The sequence below is a fragment of the Bacillus rossius genome (assembly GCF_032445375.1).
Source record: "Bacillus rossius redtenbacheri isolate Brsri chromosome 4 unlocalized genomic scaffold, Brsri_v3 Brsri_v3_scf4_1, whole genome shotgun sequence".
NCBI lineage: Eukaryota > Metazoa > Arthropoda > Insecta > Phasmatodea > Bacillidae > Bacillus > Bacillus rossius.
The window spans coordinates 24996675-25023090 of NW_026962010.1; the positions used below are offsets into that span (position 1 = coordinate 24996675).

The following is a 26416-nucleotide window of genomic DNA, read 5'->3' on the forward strand; positions in this document are numbered from 1 at the left end:
AATATAACGGCGAAGTAATATGACAGGAAGCACCGTAGCACTTTGTTCAGCGTAGGTGGTTCATTTGCGAAGAAAAAACTATGCACTTTAAGACTAATAGCAGTCTTCACAAAATCATCACAAGTTTTGATAACAGGATACTCACGTTTCCTTTTCTTCCCGGGAGATGTTAATGTCCCAGTGTCCTGTAATTCTTTCCTCGCACGAAGCACACTGCTCTTCGAAACACCCGTAAATTCCGCAGCTAAACTCGCGATATCGTTCACACGATTTGTCTGAAAATGTTTTAAAAACATTCAACACAATAGTTTTCTGTGCACTTTTCAAAGGCTTTTCTGTTCTGTGCTTTACAAAACCTTGTCCGGCGTCAGCCATAACAAACCGTGCGCGCACGAATCTGAAATACAACTGTTGCGCCGGGTATCAACTGTAGACTGTACACACAGCGTCTGCTAACATAATTGTAAGTAAATACTTGCTGACACTTTAAACTGTATTGGATATTAATGGGGAAACGATATAATGCTATATAACAATTGTTATAAAAAAGGCAGTGTAAAAATACAGTAGAACCCCGATTATCCGCGACTCGATCATCCGATTCGCGGATTAACCGCGATTTATGTCCATCAAGTCCAATTTTTTAGTTACATATAGGATATAGCCAATGATTCAAAATGTATGTAAATGTTAAAATACTTTGCAAAATGTATGTTGGTCAAAGTACTTTGACTCAGTTATGTTTATATACACAGAAAGTTTAAAAAAAAATACTAGTACATACATACGTATGTACATAATATTTTTGTTCCATGTTATGTGAATAGATTATACACTGGTGCGCGATTCCACGTCCGCATGACCGGACTGTACACTCCCGCGCGCAGCATGGCGCTGTGCCACAGAGATTACCCGGCGCATGGAGACAGTCCATTCCATTAGTGTACGTTGTTGAAGCGTGAAGATGGTGATAATTTTATGTATTGTAACAGTGATCTGCATCCCGACGGATTATACCGTTGTGTTGTGCGGAAGTGTTGAGCGCAACATTTCATAATGTCATCAAATGAACAGAAAAGAAAACGAGTGGTACTGTCCATCGACAGCAAAACAAAAATTATAGAAAGATTTCAGAGTGGAGAAACAATTGCAAACTTGCGACTGAGTTTAATGTCGGTAACACAACAGTGTGCGACATTATAAAAAATCGCGAAAAAATCCTTCAGTTTGCTTCACAGGCAGACACTTCAAGTGGATTAAATAAACGCAAGACGATGAACGAATCCACATTTAGCAGCTTGGACACTTGTTTGTTTGAATGGTTTCAACAGAAAATGTCGGAGGGTGTAGCATTAAGTGGCGTAATTTTATCACAGCAGACGTAATTTTTTTTTTTAAAAAACTAGGTTTGACAGAAGAACCATTTTCCTGTTATATTACTTCTCCGTTATTTTATGAGCACCGACTGTACGGAAGTGTGTGTGTTGCAACTAGTGCTTGGCACGCAAGATAAATTCAGCCTATCACTTGCTGACGCGGCGCAGTGATACGACTGTGTTTGTTTATTTCAAAACTCAGCTAAGAGTGAACGGAGAATAGATATAACGACCCCTCGCGGTTCCCGAGATTAGGGTCGTTATAAAGAGGTGGTCGTTATAAGATTTCCGACCCATCTGCAACACTAAGTCTAGGCCGTTTTTGCACTAATTCCACGTTCAGCAAGCTAAAAATAAAAAATCTAACATTTTAAATTCATATAAATAAAGGAGGATAAAAACACCGTGAATTATACGAGACAGAGACACCGTTTCAAAATCATCAAATTAAGTCTCAATGCACTGGTATGAAAAATCTTATCTCGAAAAGAATTTTGAAGGCAGTCGTTCTGTAAAACAATAACCAGCCCGATGGTGTTACTGACAACAGAGCAATGAGCTAAGTGTGGCAGCGTCGCTTACGCGCGATGAAAAGAATGCGTGACCTTGGCAGCTATCAGCTGTCTTGGGCCCTCAGACTGGCGGGCGGCTAGTCACACACCTCGATGCAACAACGACTCGCGTGCCCACGTCTCCACACACGAAAGACTTAAAAACCACTGCTGCCCAGCACTAAGCAGTCCGCTTCTATGTCAACGCACACGCACACAAAGCATGTGTATATATGTTATCTCCGAATGTCCACAGATGGCTGTCTGTGGGCTAATGACCTTTGAGGCAAGCATGACTCGGCTAACCGCGATTTTCGATTATCCGACTCACTCGTCCCCTTCATTAACACGGATAATCGGGGTTCTACTGTATTTACAAATGGTACGTAACCAAGGGACTATTTATTTCTTGGGCACGAATAATGTGCGCGGCGGACGGCAGCCAATGAAAATGTTTGTTTACAAGAAGCTTTGTTTATTCCAAAACTTTGGTAAGAGGAACGGAGAATACTATTATGCAAAAAAAAATGTAAAGGAATCCATAAAAACAAGACATTTTCATGGAAAGTACGTTTATTTAAAAAGTAGACTTTGCGAAAGTAAGCTAAATAATTTAAATTAATGAGAGATGCAATAAAACCATTTTATTCAACGTAAAAAAAAGAAAAGAAAACCCATAACAAGAACGTGATTTGTAACTATACGCATAACGATTGTGCGGGTTAACTTGGTTACAGACAGAGCGCGCGCGCGTGCATGCAGTCTGTGACAGGGGGGGGACACTTCATAGGGCAAGGCAATCACATTTTTCTAGTTGCTATACAGTTTTATCCAACATCTGAGCACGAAAATTATAATCAAAATACCACGTTGATTAAATAAATATTAAATTTGTTTTAACATTTTATCAAATTTATGGCATAAATTGGTATTGTTGAAATGAAAATAATATATTTACTTCAAAGAAAATAAACAAATTTTCGTTGGCATGTTGAACCACTTGTTTATCCAACACCATAATTAATGGCGTCGGCGTTGAATTAAGCAATATTAGGTTTAATAAAAAACTTTGTAAGGAAATTTTGTTTCATTCATGTTGAAATAGTAATCTCGTAAAATAATATCAATGATTTCATGTACTACTTTATAAATCACTGTTGACTGTTATGAAACATGCCTGATTCGGCTACGTGTTGTGTTAACTACTGGTACAACAAGAGAAGAGATAATAATAATTAACTTTACTTTAAGTTTCCGCTTGACGAAACTAGGTATGTGTAAATTATTAAAACGAAACAAAATAAAAGTTTTGTGTAATTAAAATAGTGATGAGCATTTTGTTTTCATGCCCTACAGAATTTCCTCTTTTTAGGCTGTGTGTAGTCGCACATTGAGGACAAGCACACAATACATTAATACCTAGGTACTGTTCTAAATGTCAATGAGTCTCAAATTCTGCTCAAACTTGCTACTTATGTACTTTAATTAGTCTAAATGTTTTGTATGAATTTCATTTTTAGGTCGAGAGGGAGGTGTGGGTAAATATTTTGTATTGCGTATCCAAGTCTATCCCTTGATACTAATGGCATGATCCTGTGGTAATGATTCTTGCTGTTTTAACATTAATTAAAACAGCAAGCATCATGTGCCACCGGATAAATCATACATGATCATGCCAACAGGATCAAGGGATAAACTTGGATACGTGATACGGAACAATTACCGAGGTGAGGGTTGCGATAAAATGAAGTGTCTTTTAAATTTTTATGTTGAAATTAAGGTTGTTTTTTCCCTTAACAATTGCTATACACCTGTCTTCAAGAAGTGAAGATACGAGAATTTGTACTTTCACCTAATCCATAAAGAATTGATGCCATTGGTAACAGCTTCATTTCAGTTTTTGTGGGAAAATTGTACAACTTAGGCAGTTAAATTTGCCAGAAATACACATTGCCTGTGTTAATGATTAAATACTTCTGCACGTTTTTTTATGCATTAGTTTTGTTTGCGATTTGTAATGCAATTCGGTAGGTACCTACGAAAATCCTAACCTTAACTTCAATCAACGTGATTCTACTAGAACAGAAATTGTTTCTTGGACATAAAAAAAATGCAGCAATTTAATATAATCCAAAAATGTTACATGTCATGCATTTTAAAAAATGTTATGATACGTAAACAAAACATTTTTAACCGAAATGAGGTTAAGGCAAACACTGTCCCGAAGGTAAGAAATTTACTTATTGTTTTAAAAATATTTCTCTCCTAAATCATTTTATGTTACGTTTACCGATATTTAGTTAAATGATTTGCTTATAAGGGGAAAAAAAAATAAAATCAATATTTTTATAAATATTAATGCATGCACGAAAAAAGTCACAAGCTCGCCAACATTCAGTTGAAGCTGCAAATTTCCCTACTATTCAAATTAGTGTTTTAAGCATATTAACTGCAAATTGTACTTTCTACGATCAATGTTGTATTTAAATTAAAATTTACTTATAATTTGAAACGTAAGTCTTACTCCAGAAGGTACTTTATCTCGGTTTTAAGCCATTGCAACTTTGTTTTAATGTTTGTCAAGTTTGCGTTTGTATAGCAACTAGAGCATTTCTGAACAAAAAAAAAGGAAAACTGCAATAGCATTGAGTGTCCACTCTGTACTAGTACTTTATTTACTCTATGGTCTGCGAGCTATCGACATCAATTTTCGACTAAGTGTGCGCGCTCTATACAGGAATACAGGAATCAACACAACAAAACTGGTGCTGTTTTCGGTTTAATAAGCGGTATAAAGCGACTCCCGAGACGTTTAAGATGAAGTTTTTAACTTTTAAAAAAGTCTTTAAAACACGATTTACATATCAGATTACTTTGTAATAGGATTAATTAGGTTAGTAAGCAGTTTTATCAGAACGAACGGCGTAAACTGCGTAAAGCAACGGGAATTCATTGCATTACATCCAATGAGGTTAAAACGGGACAGAAATAAAATGGTTCAAATAACGTGAAAACGTAAATAACGGTAATTTAAATAAGGGGTTTCGATGTATAACTTTTTGTAAGTGGAAGATGTAATCGTACATTTACATTTCTTTTAAAATTGGGGGAGGGGGATGTCAAGTCGAATTATTGTAAAATGAATTCGATTCGAATTTACGAATTGAATATCAAAAAATTCGAACTCAAATTCGGTAATTTCGAATATTCGCAGAACCCTACTATTAACATTGTTGCCACGCACTAGATGCCTTATCATTAGAGGTGTATGAAATTCGCAATTGCGATAAATGCTAAATAGATGCAAAATTGTTCAATTACCGCGATTATTTGCGATACTTAAACATTTATTAAATACAGCGAAACCCCTTATTTACGTTACCGTTATTTACGTTTTCCCGTTATTTGCACTATATTCTTCAGGTCCCGTTTAGTTCCCATTTAGTCCAATACAATACTTTCACGTGAATTACGTCTCAAAAATCGAATCCATCCCGCTATTCACCTCGCGTAACAATCATAGTAGGCCAAAAAACATTGTGAAAAATGTAACTTTTATAGTCAACGAACATTTTAAATCTCAAAATATATATATTTTATAACATGAAAATTTGCTTTTATTTCTAAACATAAAATAATTTAAGCCTAGGCGTGTAAAAGTCCGAGTAATTATAGTAGGAGACAATCTAAAATGTACTAGGGAAAAACGTAAACTCACGAATGTATAAACGTAACGGGAATATTACGACTTTACGAGGCTGCTTATAAGTTCTGATACTATATTTGTCACAACTTAGCCGAAATACTGGTACGAGACATAAACTTCACAAGATAAAATGAGCGCAGTCTTGTAACTGTTTAATATGTATTTTATAATTTCGGAAGTATTATAAAGTTGAAGCATATTTTTTAAACTAACCATTTATTTCTGGTGATTGTAAATAATTAATTATTGGTATCAAGACATCAAGATGAACGTAAACTTGAACATGTCACGGCGGCGAGAAAACTGGTGCGTATACCAATAAACTGGTATTAGAACAGGACAAAACTGGTACACGGGAGGTGGAGCTTATATTTTTTTCCGCTAAGCTCGTATCTATTGGCTGGCTGCTGATGGAAGGTCACGAGTCTGGGCGGAGCGTTGAGTGAGTTATACTACGCATGCGCAGCTCAGAGAAAAGAGAGCCAGCCGGCGGCTACGCCGCGCCGTAACAGCTGATTGAGTACAATGACCTTTCTCCGCGCACGGCGCGCTATTGACGGTAAATTGCCAATTTGCTGCCCTTTTTTTTATATATATATTTTTTACTGTGGTGCAATGTGTATGTGTAATGTAGCCCGTATTTGTTATGAACGCTGCAGGATGCGACTGTATTTTAATTAACTTTAACCAGACCTGCCAACATTCAAATTTAAAAAATCATGAGGTCCTCGATAAAAAATTTTAGGCCCATAAATACAGGTTAGATATAAAAAACAACAAATGAGAATCTTCAAATTTAAGTGACATACCTGTACATATGTTACATGGTCTCTGCTTCAAAATTTATTTCAACAAATTATAGGTTGCAGATTTTATTTAGTTGACCATAATTTAGCGCTGTCGTGTAGTGATCATGCAGGGCCGCAACTAAACGAGATGTAAAATAATGTTCAGCTCGTGTAACACTATTATCACTGTTCACAGCAAGATTAATTTTTTTTATTGGAAGCAATACACTTTACATGTTAGCTGTGTTTTTTTGTAGCGACATGTTTCACAATGTCTCCTCTTCCACTATGCGAGATAGAAAAATCAGCACGGCACACGCTACAAAACGCAAAATTGCGTCCTTTACGTGACTCTAGTATTGATGGAAACTAGTTACTGTAAGCTTTCGTAAAACTTGTTTTGTAACTTTTACAAACAAAATCTTGGGGCCCCGAAAAATCGTGAGGAGAAACTATTTTGGCGTGAGAGCGTAGGATGGACTTTAAAATTGTGAGCCTCACACCAAAATCATGAGAGTTGGCAGGTCTGCTTTAACGTATTTCTTACTTTCCCCTTTATTTACACTTTCCCGCATTTTACACTTTTTTACTTTGTCCCCATGAAAAGTGCAAAACATGCAACTGAAATCCCCAAAAACCGCGAACTCCATTTTAAAATTCACTCTGTCATTAATTTATAAGGTAAAACCTTATTAGAAATTCACATTAATTTGTTTTACATTTTCGATGATGATTATTAATCTTCAATTTTATGCTATGCCTTTGATTATTTAATTAGCGCTGAGAATCTTTTGTAATCCATGGACAGTTCACAGCAATATCATTTGTGGCCAACTCCCCTTATACCGGGGTAGCTGCATACGTCCACACTTACCACGCCAGTCCCGTGTTCGCGTCACCACTGACATACTGATACTGAGAGTGTAAAGAAATTAAGTTTAACAGACGCGCATCGACTGGTCTAACATTTGGCAAGTACTCAAAAAAAAATATTAGTATACTAAATTTACTGACAGTCCTGGAAACTCTATTGTGATAGGTATAATAATGAATTACAAAATCAAAAATGCTCAAACTTAAATACTGTAAAATGGCAAAGGGACTTAAAAGGTAAATTCTAGGTATCATTTAAATTGGTATAATTACGTTCACAGTGTAACAACATAAGTTTACAGACCCTCTTGCAGTATAATTAATTCTAATCCAAAGTCCCAAAAGGTCTATTACGGAGGAAGGGGGGGAGGAACCGAAATGACGTTCTTTGGTCTATATAATCCAACCACTAAATCCCGTCGCCGCACACTGTTTTCAATACACATCTTCTGTAAATCGTACCAGCTGGGAAAATAAAGTACTAAAATCTAGTTCTCACACTTACTTTGTACTGAAGCATACCTCTGAAGCCGGTGACTCCCGGGATCGGGCGTAAACCCCACTCACTATTTGCGCTTCTAGCAGCGCAATGCTTCTGTGGCCCGTGCACTAGCCGTACACCATGGCGTGCTCGTGTACCACCACGTTTTTCGCTTCGCCAAACGTGCCATGGAATTACCGTCATATTGCCATTACTACTTGTTCATGTAACGTAACACAACTTCCCCATGGCTGGGATGCAATTTCTACTATCCACGAGCAGTTCCGCGGCCGGCGGTCAAACACACACTCACCACGCAAACAGCTGGGAGCCGCCTCCCCTTGTCACGTCAGCTGACGTCACCCCCCTCCTCTACTACCACCCCTCACTCCGCTAGATCGTTCTGGTTACTTCTTGTAGGTCCCACTACAGAGTAAGAGTACTTAACGTAAAATAAACCACGTATACTATTAAAAAGTTACAATAAATAAATATTAAAATACACCATTAAATAATATAAGCACATAAATAGTGTTATAAAAAAATTAACTCATCTTAAAATAAACTTTACGCAAAATAATAATAATATCCAAGACGACTGAGGCCGCCACAAGTGGCCTCACATTTAAAACATTTTATTTTCACTTGTGCTATGGAAATAAGTTGGAGAGTTACATTTTTTGTTCGTACATAGTTACGATTAAAAACGTTCTAGGAAAAGGAATCATGGAATTATTCTGATGTGACAGACATGAAATTCATAGTCTTGTGTAATTTTGGTTGTTTTACACCGCTAATTGATGGAAATGATTCGCTGCTATTAGTTAATTAGCAAGCTGAACTCGTGGTGTTATAGTTGTGCTGATATTATTTTAATATAGCACCATTTCAAGACTTCTCAACATGGACTTTACTTTCGTCCCAGTAAGTAGCTGGAGGAAGTAGATATAAACTGTATATTGTTCGTACGCACTCCTATTTCTACGAAATATGCAACAGTTAAGAGTTATTGTACGTTGGAGTGATAATATTTCATGAACTGTGTTACAAGTGCAAAGTTAAATGAAGAGGCATTATTTGCATGACATGATATGTGCTAAGTGTATGAAATTGGTGGATGTACAATTATTTAGCGCATAGCTATAAGAAGAGGCGCTCTTATTCATCTGGGAATAGAATACGTCGCAAATGTTCCTGATTGCACAAGCCTGATCCACGCCCTAACCAAGACACGAAGGATGGCATCCCGAGAACTGTCGAAGACCAAAAATGCGTTGGAATAAATTGAAGTTTCCCTACGGAGGTGTTTAGATTGACTGCCTCTGTATCTCATATGGCAAGAATTATTTGATCGGCAGCATTGTATGTTTCAAGGGTTTTTATGTTCTTACAATGTTCAACTCAAGGTATTGTGACTTAGAATTTAAGTAAGTGTTCATTGTGTAGTACTTAGTTTACTAGTTTTAGTGTTGGTAGCTAAGGCATTCAAGATATATGTAGTAGCATAACTGAGCATGCTAACAACTTTGAAATCACCCTTGTTTTGCCTGCACTCATTAACATTACAGACCAGTGTTAAAGATAATTATGGCTTTGTCCTACGATACGCTCAGTGGTTCCTGTAGAATTTTAATAGAATCTCTTATTTATGATGTTATCTGCCAGAGCTAGAACCGAGTTGGCTATAAAGTTTAGTCATTTGTTTTGCTCTAGTCAACTTATATATTTAATTGTATTTAACGTAGAGTCATACACAAGACTGCGAAGCAGTACTCAAACATATATTTTGAATGCCCTCAATTATGAGTTCTGTTTGTTTAATGTGTTACTGGTTTGTAAAGAACTTGAGACCAACATAATTTCTGTGGCTACTATGATTCTGTTCAGGAAGTTGTCACTTTGTAGGGTTTTGTTTTTGTTTTTCAACAAAATACATTTAACTTCAATTCAAGTAATTTATTATTTACGTAACCTGAGAATAGACAGATACTTGATAAGGTGTTCAGAATTAACTTTTAATATACGGCGCCCAAACTATAATTATTTACATGAGAATATTTTAATTACCCATAATGCAGGTGTTGCTTAGTGAAGAGCAGAGTCTATTAGTGAATGGTGTATAAGTCTCAACCCTAGCTCTCAAACCTACACATTAAAGGTTGGGGTTATACACACACTCACACACAATGCATTCTTCATACACCTCATAACTTAATATCTATGTGCGTTGTACATATGCTTTAATTATTTACAACAACAAAATCAACAAAAATAAATGCGAGTAAACAATTTTTTTAAATGCTAAAAAGTGCTAAAAATCACAAAATGGAAAATTCTATAAAATCCTACAAATCACATAATAGATGCTATAAATTAAATTTTTAAATGCTCTTTTCAGACACCTTTACGTTATCATTCTTAATTTTCCCATACAAGTAAAAAACACCCGCGTGATATTAACAAGGAAGCAATCAGTACCCTTATAAGAGTTCAATTAGTATTTAAATACTTTTTATCACTTTAACTTGCAAACCTAAACTATTGTTTTTTTCCTCTTTCTGTGTTTAATTTGTTTTTTTATTGCCCTTTTTTTCAAGTATATATATTTTACAGACTTGAAACTTCACAGTAATGTTTCTTATGTTACGTAGGATGACATTTTCCGAAAATTAGATCCCATGGGTGGTTAAAACCAGGCAACAGTGGGTACTTTGTCTGCATGAGAACAGGATTTTGCATTGTTCATGCCTCCTGCGTCTCCATGGCAACGGGCATCGCGCGGCAGTGGCGTACCCACAAGGAGGGGCATGTATAATGAGCGGCGCAAGAGTGATCTGCCTGTAGACTGCCGTAGCGAAGTACGGGTACATCAGTTGTACGTTGCGTGCACGAGTCGGGAAACCATCGGTGCTATTCATTTTCTCTCCGGTACATTATACAGCATTGTAATAAATTTTCACTGAATTTTTTTTTATTATCCATTACTGTAAATGGGATATGTGGCTTAATTTTTTTCCATTAGTATAGCCGTGCGAAGCCGGGTCGGGCAGCTAGTTGTATATAATAATGAAACTGCAGGAGATTATACCCTCTTTTATCACATAATCGCCGCACGCGCATAAACATTGCATCTATATTTTAGGGTGTCAATATTTGGATAAAAAACCTCTCTTGTAAACGTCGCACTATGTTTTTGGTCCCGCTATTAGGTTCCGAGAGCTTTGTATGGATATTTTTTCCGTATAAAACAATGTATTTTAACGTAGAAATCTAATATTTATTAGGATGTTACCACTTACTTTTTTAATTAACGGAAATACGAAGTTGTCTGATGTGTAAAATTTCTTTTAAAGACGCTTTTAAACGTAATAACCTTTATCTTTTTGTTTGCGTCGCCGCGGTGTACCGCTTATAAAAATGTAGCCAGCGCTTGTTGGCATCATTCATGTTTGGTTATGTTGCTTCCTGTATAGAGCGTACACACATAGTTTAATATTGATATCTCGCTGATTGCATGCAACGCACGCTCTGTCAAGTGCAGAGTTAACTACATTTGATGGCCCGCACTATTTCATGGTGTATACTACGACGATAGTTACGCGTTTGTTCAGGCTTGCATTCGGATTACAGGTTTTGTTTTTCTATTTAAAGTTGAAGAAAGGTTTTTGTTGCATGACTTATTAATTTAAATTATTTGGCATGCTCTTTTATACTTCAGTTTTTAAATAAACGTACTTTCCTTGAATGGGTTTTGTTTTAATGAATAACTTTTAACAAAAAAAAATTTTTCTGGCTTAATTGTCGCACCCCTACTTTCCAAACTTTATTTTAGAATGAAATGTGCGATGCTTATGCGATAAAACACGTTAAGCATCATATGAAGAAGTACTTAAAATTGTAATGAATCTCTTTTTAATCAATTCTGCATCAACTAATCATGTTTTGTACTGAACTGCTTTGTGCGAGCTTCACAATTACTAGGTATATGAACTGTATTGTACGAGCTTCACAATTACTAGGTATATTAACTGCATTTTAAGAGCTTCACAATTAATAGGTATATAACCCTAGGTAACTTCAGGTTTTATTAGTGATGTTAAATGAATGCTTTATTGTTTCTCTACCAAACAGTGAACTACTCAAATATTTCAAGTTTTAAAATTACCCTTAAGTAAAGTATTTAAAACTACTCAAAGTTTATAGTACTGTGCACCCCTATAAATTGTTTGCTGGCTGGGTAGGCTTTGTTCATCTAACTCAATACACGTATTATTTTTCTGCTTTCATGCTATCTGATTACAACCTTTATTTTTATTTATTAATTTTTGTTCTGTTTTTAGATCTTTGTGTTATTGCTTATGAAATATTTGTAAGTATTGTGTTTTTTTTCATTATTGTCGCACATTTTATACTTGAACCAAGTTTGAAAAGTAGGGGCCCAACGATTATGCGGGGGAAAAAAAATTGTTAGGTAAAGCAATTCATTAAAACAAAACCTGTTCATGGAAAGTACACTTATTTAAAAAAAAAGGTTGAGTATACAAGAGTACGCCAAACAATTTATTTTAATAATTTATTCAACACAAACCTTTCATCAACTTTAAATAGTAAAACAAAATCTGTGACTCAAACGCAAGCCACTTGAATCTGTGATGTGAACTAACGCCTAACTCATCGTAGTACACACTTACTACGAAACACGAAAGAGTGTGGGCTATCAAATGTAGTTAACTCAGCACCTGACAGAGAGCACGCGTTGCATCCAATCGGCAAGATATCAATATTCGACTACGTGCGCGTGACCTACACGGGAAGCAACATAACCAAACATGAATGATGCTCTGGCTACATTTTTATAAGTCGTACGCCGCGGATCCGCAGACAATCGGATAAAGGAAATAACGTTTAAAAAGTCTTTAAAAAAAATTTACACGTCAGACAACTTTCTATTTCCGTTAATTAAATAAGTGGTAATGTCCGAATAAACATTATATTTCTACTTTAAAATACATTGTTTTATACAGAGAAGATACCTACACAAAGCGTGCGGTATTTAATTGCGGGACCAAAAATATAATGTGACGTTTACGCGAGAGTTTTTTTTATCCAAATTTTGACGCCCTAAAATATAGGTGCGATGATTATGAGTCCGACAATTATGCAATAAAACAGAATAATTTTGTTATTAAGTGTAGAAAATTAGCAGTACATTGTGTGGTTCAAAATAGCATATTGGTTGCTATGGTGATTTTTAGAAAACTTTTTGTTGCTATATTGACAGTGTGTACTGTCAGCCATTTCCTTTTGGCTGTTATGAGAGGTCTTGGGAATACAGTAAGTCCTCTATTTACGTCGTACCGATTTACGTCGTTTCGGATTAACGTCGCTAATGTTTGAGTACTCATGTTTCAATTTAAGTTGTCGCCGATTCACAATAACGTCGTTTACAATGACCGTAAATCTTTATTTTAACCAAAACACCGTATATAATTTGTTTATAATTCTTTGTTTCCTTCGGTAGTTAATTTATGCTATGTAGCGTAAGCTACACGTTCACCGCCTTATCTTATCATACATCATGAGGGACGCTTCCTGCTCTCCGCTGCTCTCCGCGCGGAGATGCAATACTACCAGCCCGCCCGCTCGGCCACCCACGTATCTCGCACGTAGAAGTGTTATCTACTTCCCGCAACGACACAGCATTTTCTCCTACCCCTTTTCGTCCAACTCCTTGGCACTTCAGTAGAGGTGTAAAAGTAACTAAAAAAAGTGTACCCGTATGTATTCGTTACTATAACAATTAGTACTCGTTACTTTCGTATTGTTACTCGTTACTTCTGATACCACATAACATGCTATGTTATGTAACAGCAACGAATCGAGTCGTATTTCGTACGCGTACAGTATGACGTCGCGTAAATAATAAATCGAATATAAACAATTAAAATTATTTGATAATTAACAGCTTTTGCTAACCAAGAAACAATAAAATCTCATTAGAGCAGCTTTATTATAAATTCTCTTTTAAGATAAGAACAAAAAACATGAAAATACGCGATAATAAAAAACAAAAACATACATATTTATAATTTGTAAAAAATACTTTCTTACGTTGTTTCTGTTCCAATCTCAAACTTTGTCTACACACACAATACCTTTAATAAACAGTAAAAAACTTGGACGACGAATTTCCAAATTATACTTTTCTTAATAAACAAACATCGTTCTTTGTAACGAATAAGCGCGCGCATGCGTAAAACATACGAAAAATGCGAGTAACGAAATGCATTCGTGTGTAACGTTTCGTTACTCGTTACTAGATGCCGTACCCGTTACTCAGTAACGAATACATACGGTTTGCTACAGCTCTACACTTCAGTCGCTATGATATCATTGAGTTGGCCGGAGTTTTAAACGTGCCGTTGTTAACTTTATCGTGATTAAATGCGTTTCTAGTAGGCCTACAGTATCAGCTCACTGCAATTTATGATTTTTTCTTCATAAGATGTCTTCCAAACGACTATGTATATATCTGTTTTTATATTTCAATCAATAAAGGTAATAAAGCAGCTGGTTAAATAACTATTCTATAAAGCTGAGAAGTACTAGTTGGACTTGTTTCCCATGCTGTCGGTTGTAATTTGCTGATAAAATTGCCCGTTGTCACGTCTGTATGCCAGCGCTTCCGGCCGACCTTGGGCCGTGGTCGGCCGGTGGCATGAAACATGGCTCATTTTGCGTCGTTTCTATTTACGTCGCGGTTTTCAGGAACGTAACCCCGACGTAAACCGAGGACTTACTGTTAACCATATTTTGGCCCGACATGTGAACATTTGGATGTTAATGTTCAGTTCTTTTTCATAAGTTCTTTCTCCTCCGTTTAATTAGGTTTCAAAATAGTATGGCACATGATGGCATAGAATATTTTTTTGGGTTGACTTAAGTGTGTGAATGCTAGTGAAGTTACAAAAACCAAAGTGAAATATCTCTCCAGTTGTGCCACCTTACCCTCAATAGTGCAAGTTCCTCTCTTGTGTGCATTTGTCTCTCGTTCACTGGGTGTTCCAGTATGCAGGGTGACCACCTGACCTGGGTAAATTGGAAACCTTGAATTATCTGAGAATTTTTTCGGTGCTGGGTTGGGAAAACCTGGAGAAACCAGCAAATGTTTGAAAGCCATCAGGAATTATTTTTTGAGTAAGTTGAAAAACTGGTTGTTAGTTGAAAAACTGCCTCACTTGCCATTTTTGAGCTCTGCATGCCATTCTTGATGCTGTTCACAGCTTAGTTAAAAAATAATCCATGCCATGCCTTCAAAACTGCATCACTTATACCATTTTTACATGCTTTATATTAGCTTCACCTGTATGTTTGTCTGTCCGTCTGTAACTCTGTCTGTCCGTCTGTAACTCTTTCGACTAAGAGTGAGTGACTCATCACTGTAAAATGTCCCACCCATTTCATTACGTTCGTTAGCCGAGCGGTCTAAGGCGCGCGACTTCTGTGACGTCAGCTTTCGGATTCAGCGATCGTGGGTTCTACTCCCGGCCACGCCGAAAAAAAAAATGTTTTTTTTTTTTTTTTTTCCGGTAAATTCTAATATTATATCCATACATCTAACTGCAAATGATTCGTAGAGACTTTACCATTTCTTTGTGACGTTGCAACTCCAAATAGTTATCTCAGATGGTAATAGGTAGTGTCGGTAACTCATTTCCCTATGATAATTATACATAAATATAGTTTAAAAAACTAAAAAAACATGCTTTTAAAGAATATCAAACTAAAAAGTTAAAAATAAATATAGTTTAAAAAACTAAAGAAACATGCTTTTAAAGATTATCAAACTAAAAAGTAAAAAATAATTTTAAAATTAAATTTATGACAATAGTATATAAGCAATACTAGTATAAATGAGAAAAAAGCATGGGGCGCTTAATATTCAAAAAATATGGCACAAAGCGCCTCAAGCTTTTTTCTCATTTATACTAGTATTGCTTATATACTATTGTCATAAATTTAATTTTAAAATTATTTTTTACTTTTTAGTTTGATAATCTTAAAAAGCATGTTTCTTTAGTTTTTTAAACTATATTTATTAGCACTGTTTACTGGCAAACCTTCACAGCAGATACGTGAGGAATTCAGCAACACATGTTAAGATAATATAATATGGGTTTCCAGTGATTATCTGTAGCGGGAGCAAGTTGCTGCTCAATTTAATTTCTTTTTTGCGTTTCTGTTTTTACTCTTGCATCTGAATATTTTCCCCAATACTACATCTTTCTCTCGCGTGTCCCTCCTTCCTCCCCTAATTCTGGTAGTTTATTAATTTTGTATTTTCACTCGGCTGACCAGCATGCACAGCTGGAGTGAAAGCAGTGGAGGTTACACTGAGTCAGCGTGGTGATAGTACAGAGTACTGTGTTTTGCTTGCAGGTCGAGGCATTGCACAACGAGCAGGCCAATGCTGACTTCGCCATCCTGTGTGAGCTGCTCAAGGACTACGTGGCTCTGTTTGGGGCCATAAAGGTAGGCATCTGTTTGGGTGGCTGAGAGCAGTCGGAGAAGCCAAGTCTAGCTAGTAGCTTCAGCTTCATTGTACTCGACCGGACTAGACATGAACGTTATTTTTATTAAAACTCTCTGCATATTTGACACGTGCAATGAAAATTAAATTTTGTACTTCTATAATGCTAACATTTTACAAAATTGTATTCATATTCTTACTATTTGCATTTTACTGCAATATACACAGTGTTCTTAGGGTACAATATAGTTAATATTTTTACACTATCCAGAAAACTTAAATCCCTCTGTTTATGCCTCAAAACCCTAGAAGTGTACACCATTTCGGAGTGAAAGGCTAGGAGTACACCATAGATTTTTTTAAGCCGCAAACAAATTTCATAGCATAACCAAGTGATAAGTTTTCTACTTGTACAGTGAAACACTGTTTTTTCGACTCTGTTCTAGACAAAAAAGGAAATGGTAAAAAATTAAAACTATGTCTTTTACCCAGTGTCAGATACTAATGTATGAAACAGGAATTGGTACTTGTGATTTGTATTTTTACAGTAGAAAAAAATATGCATGCACAACATTAAAAAGGATTTTAAGTATATTGAAAATTTTATTGATAAAACATCATGCGAGTTTACACGAGAAGTTTTTTTATTCCAACTTTGATGGCTTAAAATATGGGTGCGATAATTATGAGAGTGCGACGATTATGCGATAAAAGAGGCTATGTTACGTATTCACTTTACCTTAAAATACTTTTCTTTTGCAGTTCTAGTTGAACATGGTTGTTTTTCCTCATGTTATGGGATGTGAGTTTTAAAAATTTGTTCATTGCAACGCATTTACAAAAATTTCAAAGTCCTTCGGTGCAAGGACAGTTCCTATTTATAATTATCCTTTATAATTATCCTGCCATCAATTCACAAAAATAAAATAATAAATAAAATTTTAAAAAAATTATGGTTAAATTCAGGGAGATAAATTACTTATTTCAAGAGTTACTTGGTAAGGTGGAAGAGTGAAATACATTTGTTGAATCACTTCTGCTTTTAATACAGAAAAGTCTCCCATATTTACTTCCTTGACATTATTCACATGACCACTAAAACACACATTTTTTTCCTTTCAATAAACTGTTCTCAGTAATGATATATATCATCAATAGGAAACCGCATGTAATTTTAATATCACATATAATTATAGAAAGAATATTTCAGCTACTCCATGTCCCAGAGATCGGTGGGTCGTGATAGTCCTGCAAGTTGTTCATAAATTACACTACGCGGCACCGCCAGTACAATTTTCAGGCCCGTGCACGATGCCTATAGTGTTGATTTCCCTACATTAATTCCTTATGATATTCCAAATCTGCCAGCTTTATGTGCTGTAGTTTGTATTACTATCCAAACATTTCTATAACCATTCTTTGCTCAGGCATTCCTGTCACTTGCACTCTTAAATTATCATTAACCATAATAAAGGCAGCATATTTTCAATCAGGCATTTTGGCTCTGCATATTCTGTACTCCGGCACCGATTAGTAGGGACAAGATTATATGGTGAATTGCGATAAAAATGAAATAACACCGAATAGCATGTTTAAACACTGCATTTAAGTAGAATTTACCAACATTTAATTAAAAACATAACATCCTTTAATGTTTGAAATTCAAGGAATTTTATTTCCGGACATAAAATTGTACAAAAGTGCATGGATTAGAAAAAATTAATTTTATTAATTTTATTGTGCTCATCTAATTAAATCACTTTTATACCACAAATGTTTGCTAATTTACCTTTATTCTGAATGTATCTATTTTAGACCGATTTATCCAAAATTATTTTGTCGTAAAAATATAGCTTATTAATTTTACCACTATTTTAGTGGAGTAAGTATTAGAAAACAGATTTATAAAAATAGAAACAGTAACACCGAAATCTTATGTTTTAGAAATGAAATTGGACAAAAAATACCATAGTATCTTGTCTTTACTGATTAGGCCTTTCATGCTGAAGTGTTGTGGACTGGATGCAAGTGTTCGTGGACCATGTGGTACGTATTAGACTCTTTTAAACAGCAATGATCATGTATATTTTGTTTTTGACATATAACAGCTTATTACAAATACATTTTCTTGGCTTCTAAGTGTAGGCCATGTCAGGTAATTGTCTTGCAACATTTCGGCAGACATTGCAGCTGCCATCATCAGGAAGACTGTCTGACTAACAAGTAAGATTAATTTTTTTTTAATCTTAAGTTAATCTAAATGTGTAAGGGTTCCAGATTAGGTAGGGACCTATTTGTTTCTCAGGCCGAAGCCTATACACTACCATGCGGGGTATTAACCATGCAGAAAAGGGTGCGTGCATCGTGTGCTTATTTGGGGTTTATTGGCCAGTCATGGCTGCGATTGGGGCCATGACTGATGCGCTGATGCCCCTTTAATAGTCTAGCTTAAAAACTAACTAAAGTGGCCCAGGCAAAACCTGCATAGAAACAGGGAAAACCCTGAGCCGGGTCATGCGGGGATCAATTATCATGCATTAAAGCAACCAAGAAACTACTGGACAAAAGGGAAAAGGTCCAGGTAAGAAGTGTTGGGCGGGGCAGAAAAATCAACCATGCAGGGATTGGTCACTTGGGCCTTGCGGCCTGCATATTCATGTTGGGCACACCTGGGTTATTATTAGCCAGGGGCACAAACGGCCCCAGTGGCGGGCGACTTCATTTGTCAAACCCAGTCCAGCTGCCCAGGCAGCCACCTGTAAAAAGGAACTGGGCTATGTGAATATTCCCTTCCCCTAGTGCCGGAGCCGTGGCTAGGCCAGCGGGACAGCCTCGGTTCTAGCAATATTTACAGCAGCGAAGGCGGCAGAGCAAGCTCCACAAGCAGGTAAACCCACTGATTGGCCGGCAGCTAGGCCTGGCGCGATGACAGACGGTGGGCAGACGAGCCAGCAGACCGGCTCAAACTGCGGGCGCACAGGGTGCCAGGCAGCCTGGCGATGCTCTATCTTCATCTTTCTTCTAGTCGACAGCAGTGTACCTTTCAAGCTAGGGAGGGGGAGGGTCCCAAACCTCGCTGCCCAAAATCCCCGAGACGGTTGAAGGTCACGTCGCTCGAGGCTACTACTGCCAGCCTACAGTAGCCCCAGCCAAAGGACCCTGAAGTCTTCCTTCAGAGATCAGTTGCTGTTTAGTTCTGTTGCGCGCGCAGCAGTCCACAGCTCCGCAAGTTCCAGCCCACAATTCGTCTACACTTCGCCTCCAGGGCACATTGAGCTCCCCTGAGGTGCCTTCGCCAACGGAACTACTTCTTGCTGTGCGCCGATCAGCATCCAGTCTATCTTTCACCCCAATAGCCGTAATAACGACTCCACCATGCCGGCCAGTGGTCCGCGGACTGTTAATGGTTATTCAGTCACTCCAGCGAGATTGCGACTCTCGGGCTGGGATCCCGTATCCGCCACCCGCGGGACGCGGTCAGTAGCAGATGGCACTGCTAAGCCACCCCCAGGCAGCCACAAATCCCCCGCGCACTGCCACCCTTAAATTACCCAATAGGTCGCAGGAAACTCCGGCCAACAGCCCGCAGGAGAGATGTGCACGCCCCGAGAGACGACTGCCGACCTCTGGTGCAGAGGATGTAGGTCCTTTTATACCCTGGTATCTGGGTGTCTGTTTTCTGGTTGGCTGGGCTGTTCTGCCAATGAGAGGCCTGCTGACTCCTGATTGGCTGAGTTGGTTAGCCAATGGGAGGGTTCTTGGCTGTTTTCCACCAGAAGAGGCCAGCTAGCCCACCCAACCTAAAACCGTTCCATTGGCTAACCACTAGGGATGTGCGAATTTGATTCGAATCCCTGGCAATATTTGAGATATGAATCCGATTCTGAATATTAAGCACAGATTCATTAAAAATAACTGATTAATTTAAAAATAATTAATGTTGTCTTTTTTCTAACTGTAACTACTGGTAATTATTTATTACACTGAGATTGAAATGTTTATAATCATGTAAACTTAAATAATAATAAAAACTTTAAAATATGAAAACCGAAACATATTCTTTTCTCACTCAATCGTAATAAACTGCACGCCACAGGGAAATCTCAGTTTTATAAACGCTTCAGCAAACGAAACCATTTTTTCTCCAATAAATAGCCAAGACTTTTTTTCTTGTAGGTATGTTATTGTTTTTTGTTTATAGTTTGCTATACGACGAAATTCGTAATTATAGTTTAAGCTCTCGAAATCTGGAAATTCTTTTAATGTCACTGTATTAATTATTTAATTTACATATCTTTCTTTGATACATCATATTATAAATACTTACGTAGTAGTAGCCTAATTTTATTTTTCACTGCTAGTATTTTTGAGCCGTATTAAATTAATTTATTTTTTGTGAATATTCGTAATACTGTTTGAATCCATGTACGTACAGATTCTGGGTTCGGGTAATTGTGGATTCGAACCGTACCCGAAATATCGGGTACTCGCACATCCCTACTAACCACCTCAGCCAATCAGGAGCCAGCAAGCCTGTCATTGGCCAACCAGCCCAGCCAACCAGAAAACAGCCACCCAGCCACCCAGTCACCAGGGTATAAAAGGGCCTGCATCCTCTGCACCAGTCAGTCACTTCGCACCAGGCAGTGGTGCAGAGAGGACAGCCTCTACGGCCTAGCTACGCTGTTAATACCAGCATTTGACAGCCACCATTGCTTTAGGTTTTAGGCGACCCCGGCGGGTCGGATAGCCCGCAAACTGCGACAGGGACCGGGATGGCGAACACCTCATCAACCAAACAGGCCATGGAGACACAACAGGCAAACGCCAAGCGTGAACGAGCCGACGACAACACCGAGTTCCAGCAGGTCGGGGGGAAGAAAGCCTTGCGGACCAAAAACTCATGGGACCGGAGCCAATCGCTCGGGAGGCGACTGGAGACGGTACTAGGAAACAATGAAGATGCGCGTCCAGCTAGGCGCGACTCCGTATAAAGACTGACAGCAGGGACATCCGCAATCCCATTAAAAAACAGCTACAACGCACTGGCAAATCTGCCTTCAGACACGCAACCACAGACACAACCACAAACCACAACCACAACTGCGACCGGAAACTGGTACAAGGGAGTACCAATCATGGTCAGGTAAGTTGCGAAACTTAAGGAAATCGCAACTTTCCTCAACACGCACCGTATCGCTTTCCGCAATACTATCACGTGCAGGAGAGAGCTGTGACTCACATTTGGCAGAGAGGGCTACACACAAGCCCTCTCATACCTGAAAACAAACTCAATCCACCACCATATGTTTGCGCATCCCGACGAGCGCAACACGAAAGTAGTGATAAAGGGCCTGTACCCTGAGGTCGCCGAGGCAGACATCACCACGGAACTGACCGAAAAGGGATTCGTAGTGCACGACCTACGTAATTTCGAAATCACCCGGACAGACGCTACAGGGCAGCCACAACGTTCAGCGTGACCGTCGCTGCTTCAAACATCCTCGCCGTATGAATGTTACATTACACTTCGGTAACTCTTCAGAAATATGAAGCCCGCCCACAAGACATCGCCCAGTGCAAGCGCTGTGGTGAATTCGACCACACGCACACTCGCTGCAGTAAGCCACCGCGATGCGTCAGGTGCGGTGAAAACCACACCCGCAAGGACTGCCAGAAGACTTGACGACGCAGACAAATTCTGTTTCAACTGCAAAGTGTGGGGACACACTGCAGCCTGAAAGCAGTGTCCAGTTTTCATAAAAATGGTGGAGAGTAGGACACAATGACAAGCCGTGCTGACACAGGCACAAACACAAGCGCCAGCCACGCACAGCCAGGTGCAGTTCCCCCCCCACCCGTCCCGCTCACGCACAGTCATGCGCTCAGGTGGTAAACAAGCCACAGCTGCAGCCGCAAACAACCACCACTGAGCAAACACAACCAGGAAGAAAATACTCGGAAGCTGTTAGAGAACCACGCACCACTCGCACTCCGGCGCAGGACAGAATTGAGGGAAATGCCGTAGGTGACCTATTCGAGCTGGCTGAAATTCTGAAACTGTAATTTCTCGCAGCACATAGCAACACTTTCACCACACTACGCCACCATCCGAGCTGAACCCGACGTGTCAAAGTGACAGATTATTTTACTATCTGCAATTCTGAATCTTTCAACACCTTAAAATGGCACAGAACCCGGGGGAAGTCTTTACAGGTTCTAATCTTCAATGCAAACGGCCTCCAAAATAAAACCTACGAACTGGAACAGTTACTTTTTGTCTACGGAACTGATGTCGCTTTCATTTCCGAAACCTTTCTTAAACCACACATACACGGATATACAATATACAGAACAGACCGCCCCGCACTCCGCGGCGGTACAGCCATACTAATTAAACACGGAATTCACCATCACCTGGTAACTATAAATGGACTAGAACTCACTGAGGCCACCAGTAAAAACGTTCGTAATAATAATTCATTGTATGCATGTCTGCGGTATACAAGACACCACAGGATCTCAATAAATTAATGGAAGTTGAGGACCAATTTTTTATAGCAGGGGATTTAAACAGCAAACACACTGACTGGGGCTGCACTCAAACAAACGCTAACGTGAACATTCTACACGGCCACGCAGTAGCAGGAAACTACATCATTCTTGCGCCTGACTCCCCGACAAGCTATCCAGCAAACGGTGGCATTCGAGATATTTTAGACATAGCCCTAACGAACATACCAAACGCTCAGATAAATGCAGAAACTTTAGACGAACTAAACTCCGATCACTTACTGGTGCTAATACAACTAACTTTAAATTCTACCTCCAACATACAGGTCTTTAATAATAACCTAAATATTACAGATTGGGATGGGTTTAAGGAAGAACTCATACACCCTAAACCAGCCCCCCTGAAATAAATTCACCTGACGAAATCAATCCACAGGTAAAACTATTTACGGACACATTAAAAAATGCCGTAAAAAAACACTCCCGCATCAACAAAAAGGCAGTTCACTAGAACACACTACCCCGATCCGGATTAGGTACCTTATATATCTAAGGCGACAAGCCAGAAACAGGGCGCAAAGACTCCGCACACCAGAAGCCAGAAATGAATACAACAGACTAAACAATCTTGTAAAGCGCAAACTAAAATGGGGAAAAATAAACCAATTCGGAAACTTAATAAACGAAGAAGCCACCAAACCACAGGAAATGTGGAAATTATCTCGCAGGCTCCGCGGTAACAAAAAATTCATCTTAACTCCAGCTATTTAAATAGCCACCGGGGCTAAATACACCACAGAGGACAAGGCAAACGCAGTAGCAGACCTACTGGAGAAAACATTTCTCACCGAACACAGACGTAAATGACAGAAACTTCACCCTAACAACACAGGTGATAAATAACTTTCTACAAACAGGCATGCAAACTGTCCTTGAACCCATAACCTTGAGAGAACTATTAAAGCTAATTAAAGCCAGTCCGAACAATAAATCAGCCGGCACGGATGCACTAAATTACTAAACACTTAAAAAAGTTCCTCTAGAGGCACTTGAATATTTACTGACGATATTCAACGCTATACTAACACACAAAACTTACCCCGACTCCTTGAAACTAGCAAAAATAATCACAATACCTAAACCAGGGAAAAACCCAGCCATTCCCGAAAACAGGTGCCCTATAAGCATATTAAACAGCATGCGCACAATTTTTGAAAAAGCCTTACTCTCGCGCCTTCAAACACACGCAGAGGAACACAACGTGATTCCAGACATTGTTTCGTTTCAGGAAATGTCACTCAACAATCCACCCCTTAATTAAAATTGTTGAAGATGCTACCGACGGCTTTAATAACCCATCTAAAGCCTACTCAGTAAAGACAATGCTCGACGCAGAAAAAGCCTTCGACAAAGTCTGGATTCCAGGCCTTATTCAAAAATTAATAAACTTCAATTTTCCAGACATATATCTACCTGGTGGCCAACTATCTATGGCATCGTAACTTTTATGTTGCTCTGGACGGGGCTAAATTGACTACTCATGAACTTACAGCTGGGGTGCCACTCTCCCCTTTCTTCTATAACACAGCCAACATACCGCATGCAAATGCCTATGTACTGATGTATGCGGACGATACAGCCATCATTAAACAATCTGAAAACCTAAAATATGCCATGGTATGCGTCCAACGGCAGCTAACAGCACTTGAGTAATTTTACACTCGGTGGCGAATTAAAATAAATGCAGCTAAATCAACCACGCTTGTAATATCAAAATGTGGGGGCACCCCAGACAACGAACTAGAAATTTTTCAACAACCTATCCCTAATGTTACACAGGCAAAATATCTAGGACTCACGCTAGACAGATTATTACTGTGGGACAAACACATTGCTAGAGCAACAAACATCGCAACAGGGTCCTTAAGAAACCTGTACCCAATGTGAAAAGCGCCAAATAAACCACATAGGAAAAAACTCCAACCATACACTCAAATTGTACACCCGTAGCTGCTATATGGATGTGAGGTCTGGGGCTATGCTACAAGTCAAGTAGAATAATTTCCTAAGGGCCATAGTAGATTGCACTAGGTATACGAGCAACGAAACTATACACAAAGCACTTAAAATTCCGTACATCCGCGAAATAATCTCAAAGAATAACGATAAAAAGTATCTAGATTTACTACAGCACGAAAATGCCCTGATTAACTCAATAGCGATCTACGACCCACCAATCACGGGCCAAGGAGCGCGCTGATTGGCCGGGCCACCGAGGGCCGTCAACCAAAACTATTTCTCCGTCTGTCCCCAGGGCAGTCATACCGTGCGGAGCCTACAGTTTAAAGTTTACACTGCCTATACAATTAAAAATGGTCCGAAGCATGCAGGTGCAGGATTGGCCCACTAGGGTTCGCTGCCTGTGTTGCCAGGGCTGACTCCCGATGTCTGAAGGCCGCGACACGCCGGGTAGGCTTCACCTCCAGTGCTGACTGCGTTTCGGAAGGCATGGGATTTTATTGTCAAAGCTAGTTCCGTAAACCTATCATCTCCAAATAAATATCTTCCCTTCCTCGGGGTAAATAAAATTTACAGCCACACCACAACAACACGCGCGACAAACCAAGGGCCACACACACACGTCGTAGCACCTTGCCAAGGCAGAATCATGCAGGTGAACTGGTAGGGGAGCTGCCCCAGCCCTCGCTGGGGATCCGGGCCGAGAGGCATGCATGCCTGTCTGTCATGGCAGGGCTCTGGGGGCATGTACAGTAGCATTAAGTCTAGATTTAATTTGATGATAAAAAATAATAATAAAGAAATAAAAATTATAAATAAAAAAAGTTTGGACGAGGACATTTCTCCACCCAAATAATAAAACAGGACGACCTTCATTGGAAATAAAATTCACTAACTTCACTCTATTTTAAGGGTTTTAGAAGACTACAGCCTGGGGGCTAGCTACAGCAATACTGGCTTAGCCTAACTTTTACCGAGCTATGTCAGAACGCAATAGCTCGGTCCTTAAGGTGGCCAGAGGTTTACTAATCCATGTAATCTCTTTTACCGTATCACCAACACGACCACACGATTATGTTGCGCGAGTGTCGGCCTGAACTACCTGTTACATGCACTAATGGGCTAACTACCCTTGCAAGTTATGTGTTCCCAGGGTTCGTAGGAGTGGCTCGCACAGCTTTACACTACACGCCACACCCGAGTTTAACTAGGTCACTTGAAATTACAGCACACCGACAAGCCTCTAATGCACACCAATACGACACTACATCACTCCAGTTAGCCGATCTAACTGGTGGGGAGCTTCACTCCCCCGCCGAATTAGGTACACGTAACTTTTTATAGCATTACACAACCTACCAGCGCACACCCAGGCCCGTGTGCCAAACCTATCCCACAAGACACGCACACCCGCCATCGATTCAAATGATTCTTCACCAGTGTGGGGTGCACCTGAATTACTATGCACTTAGCGAGTTATAGAAACTTAGGTTTCTGGCCTCGCCCACGCTTACTGCCCCGGATGGCAATATGAGGTCACTTAGTCTACCTGATGATGGCAGCTGCAATGACTGCTGAA

The 26416-nt window shown here is 39.0% G+C and overlaps 1 protein-coding gene across 2 annotated transcripts in view; it reads left to right on the forward strand.

The window, feature by feature from the left end:
• LOC134541654 (sorting nexin-2) overlaps positions 1-26416 on the forward strand; it is a 105554-nt gene that overhangs the window by 60213 nt on the left and 18925 nt on the right. For both annotated transcript variants that reach the window (XM_063385242.1, XM_063385244.1), the window contains one exon: positions 16215-16307. In XM_063385242.1, the coding sequence (XP_063241312.1) occupies positions 16215-16307 (93 nt within the window). The remainder of the gene's footprint in view (positions 1-16214; positions 16308-26416) is intronic.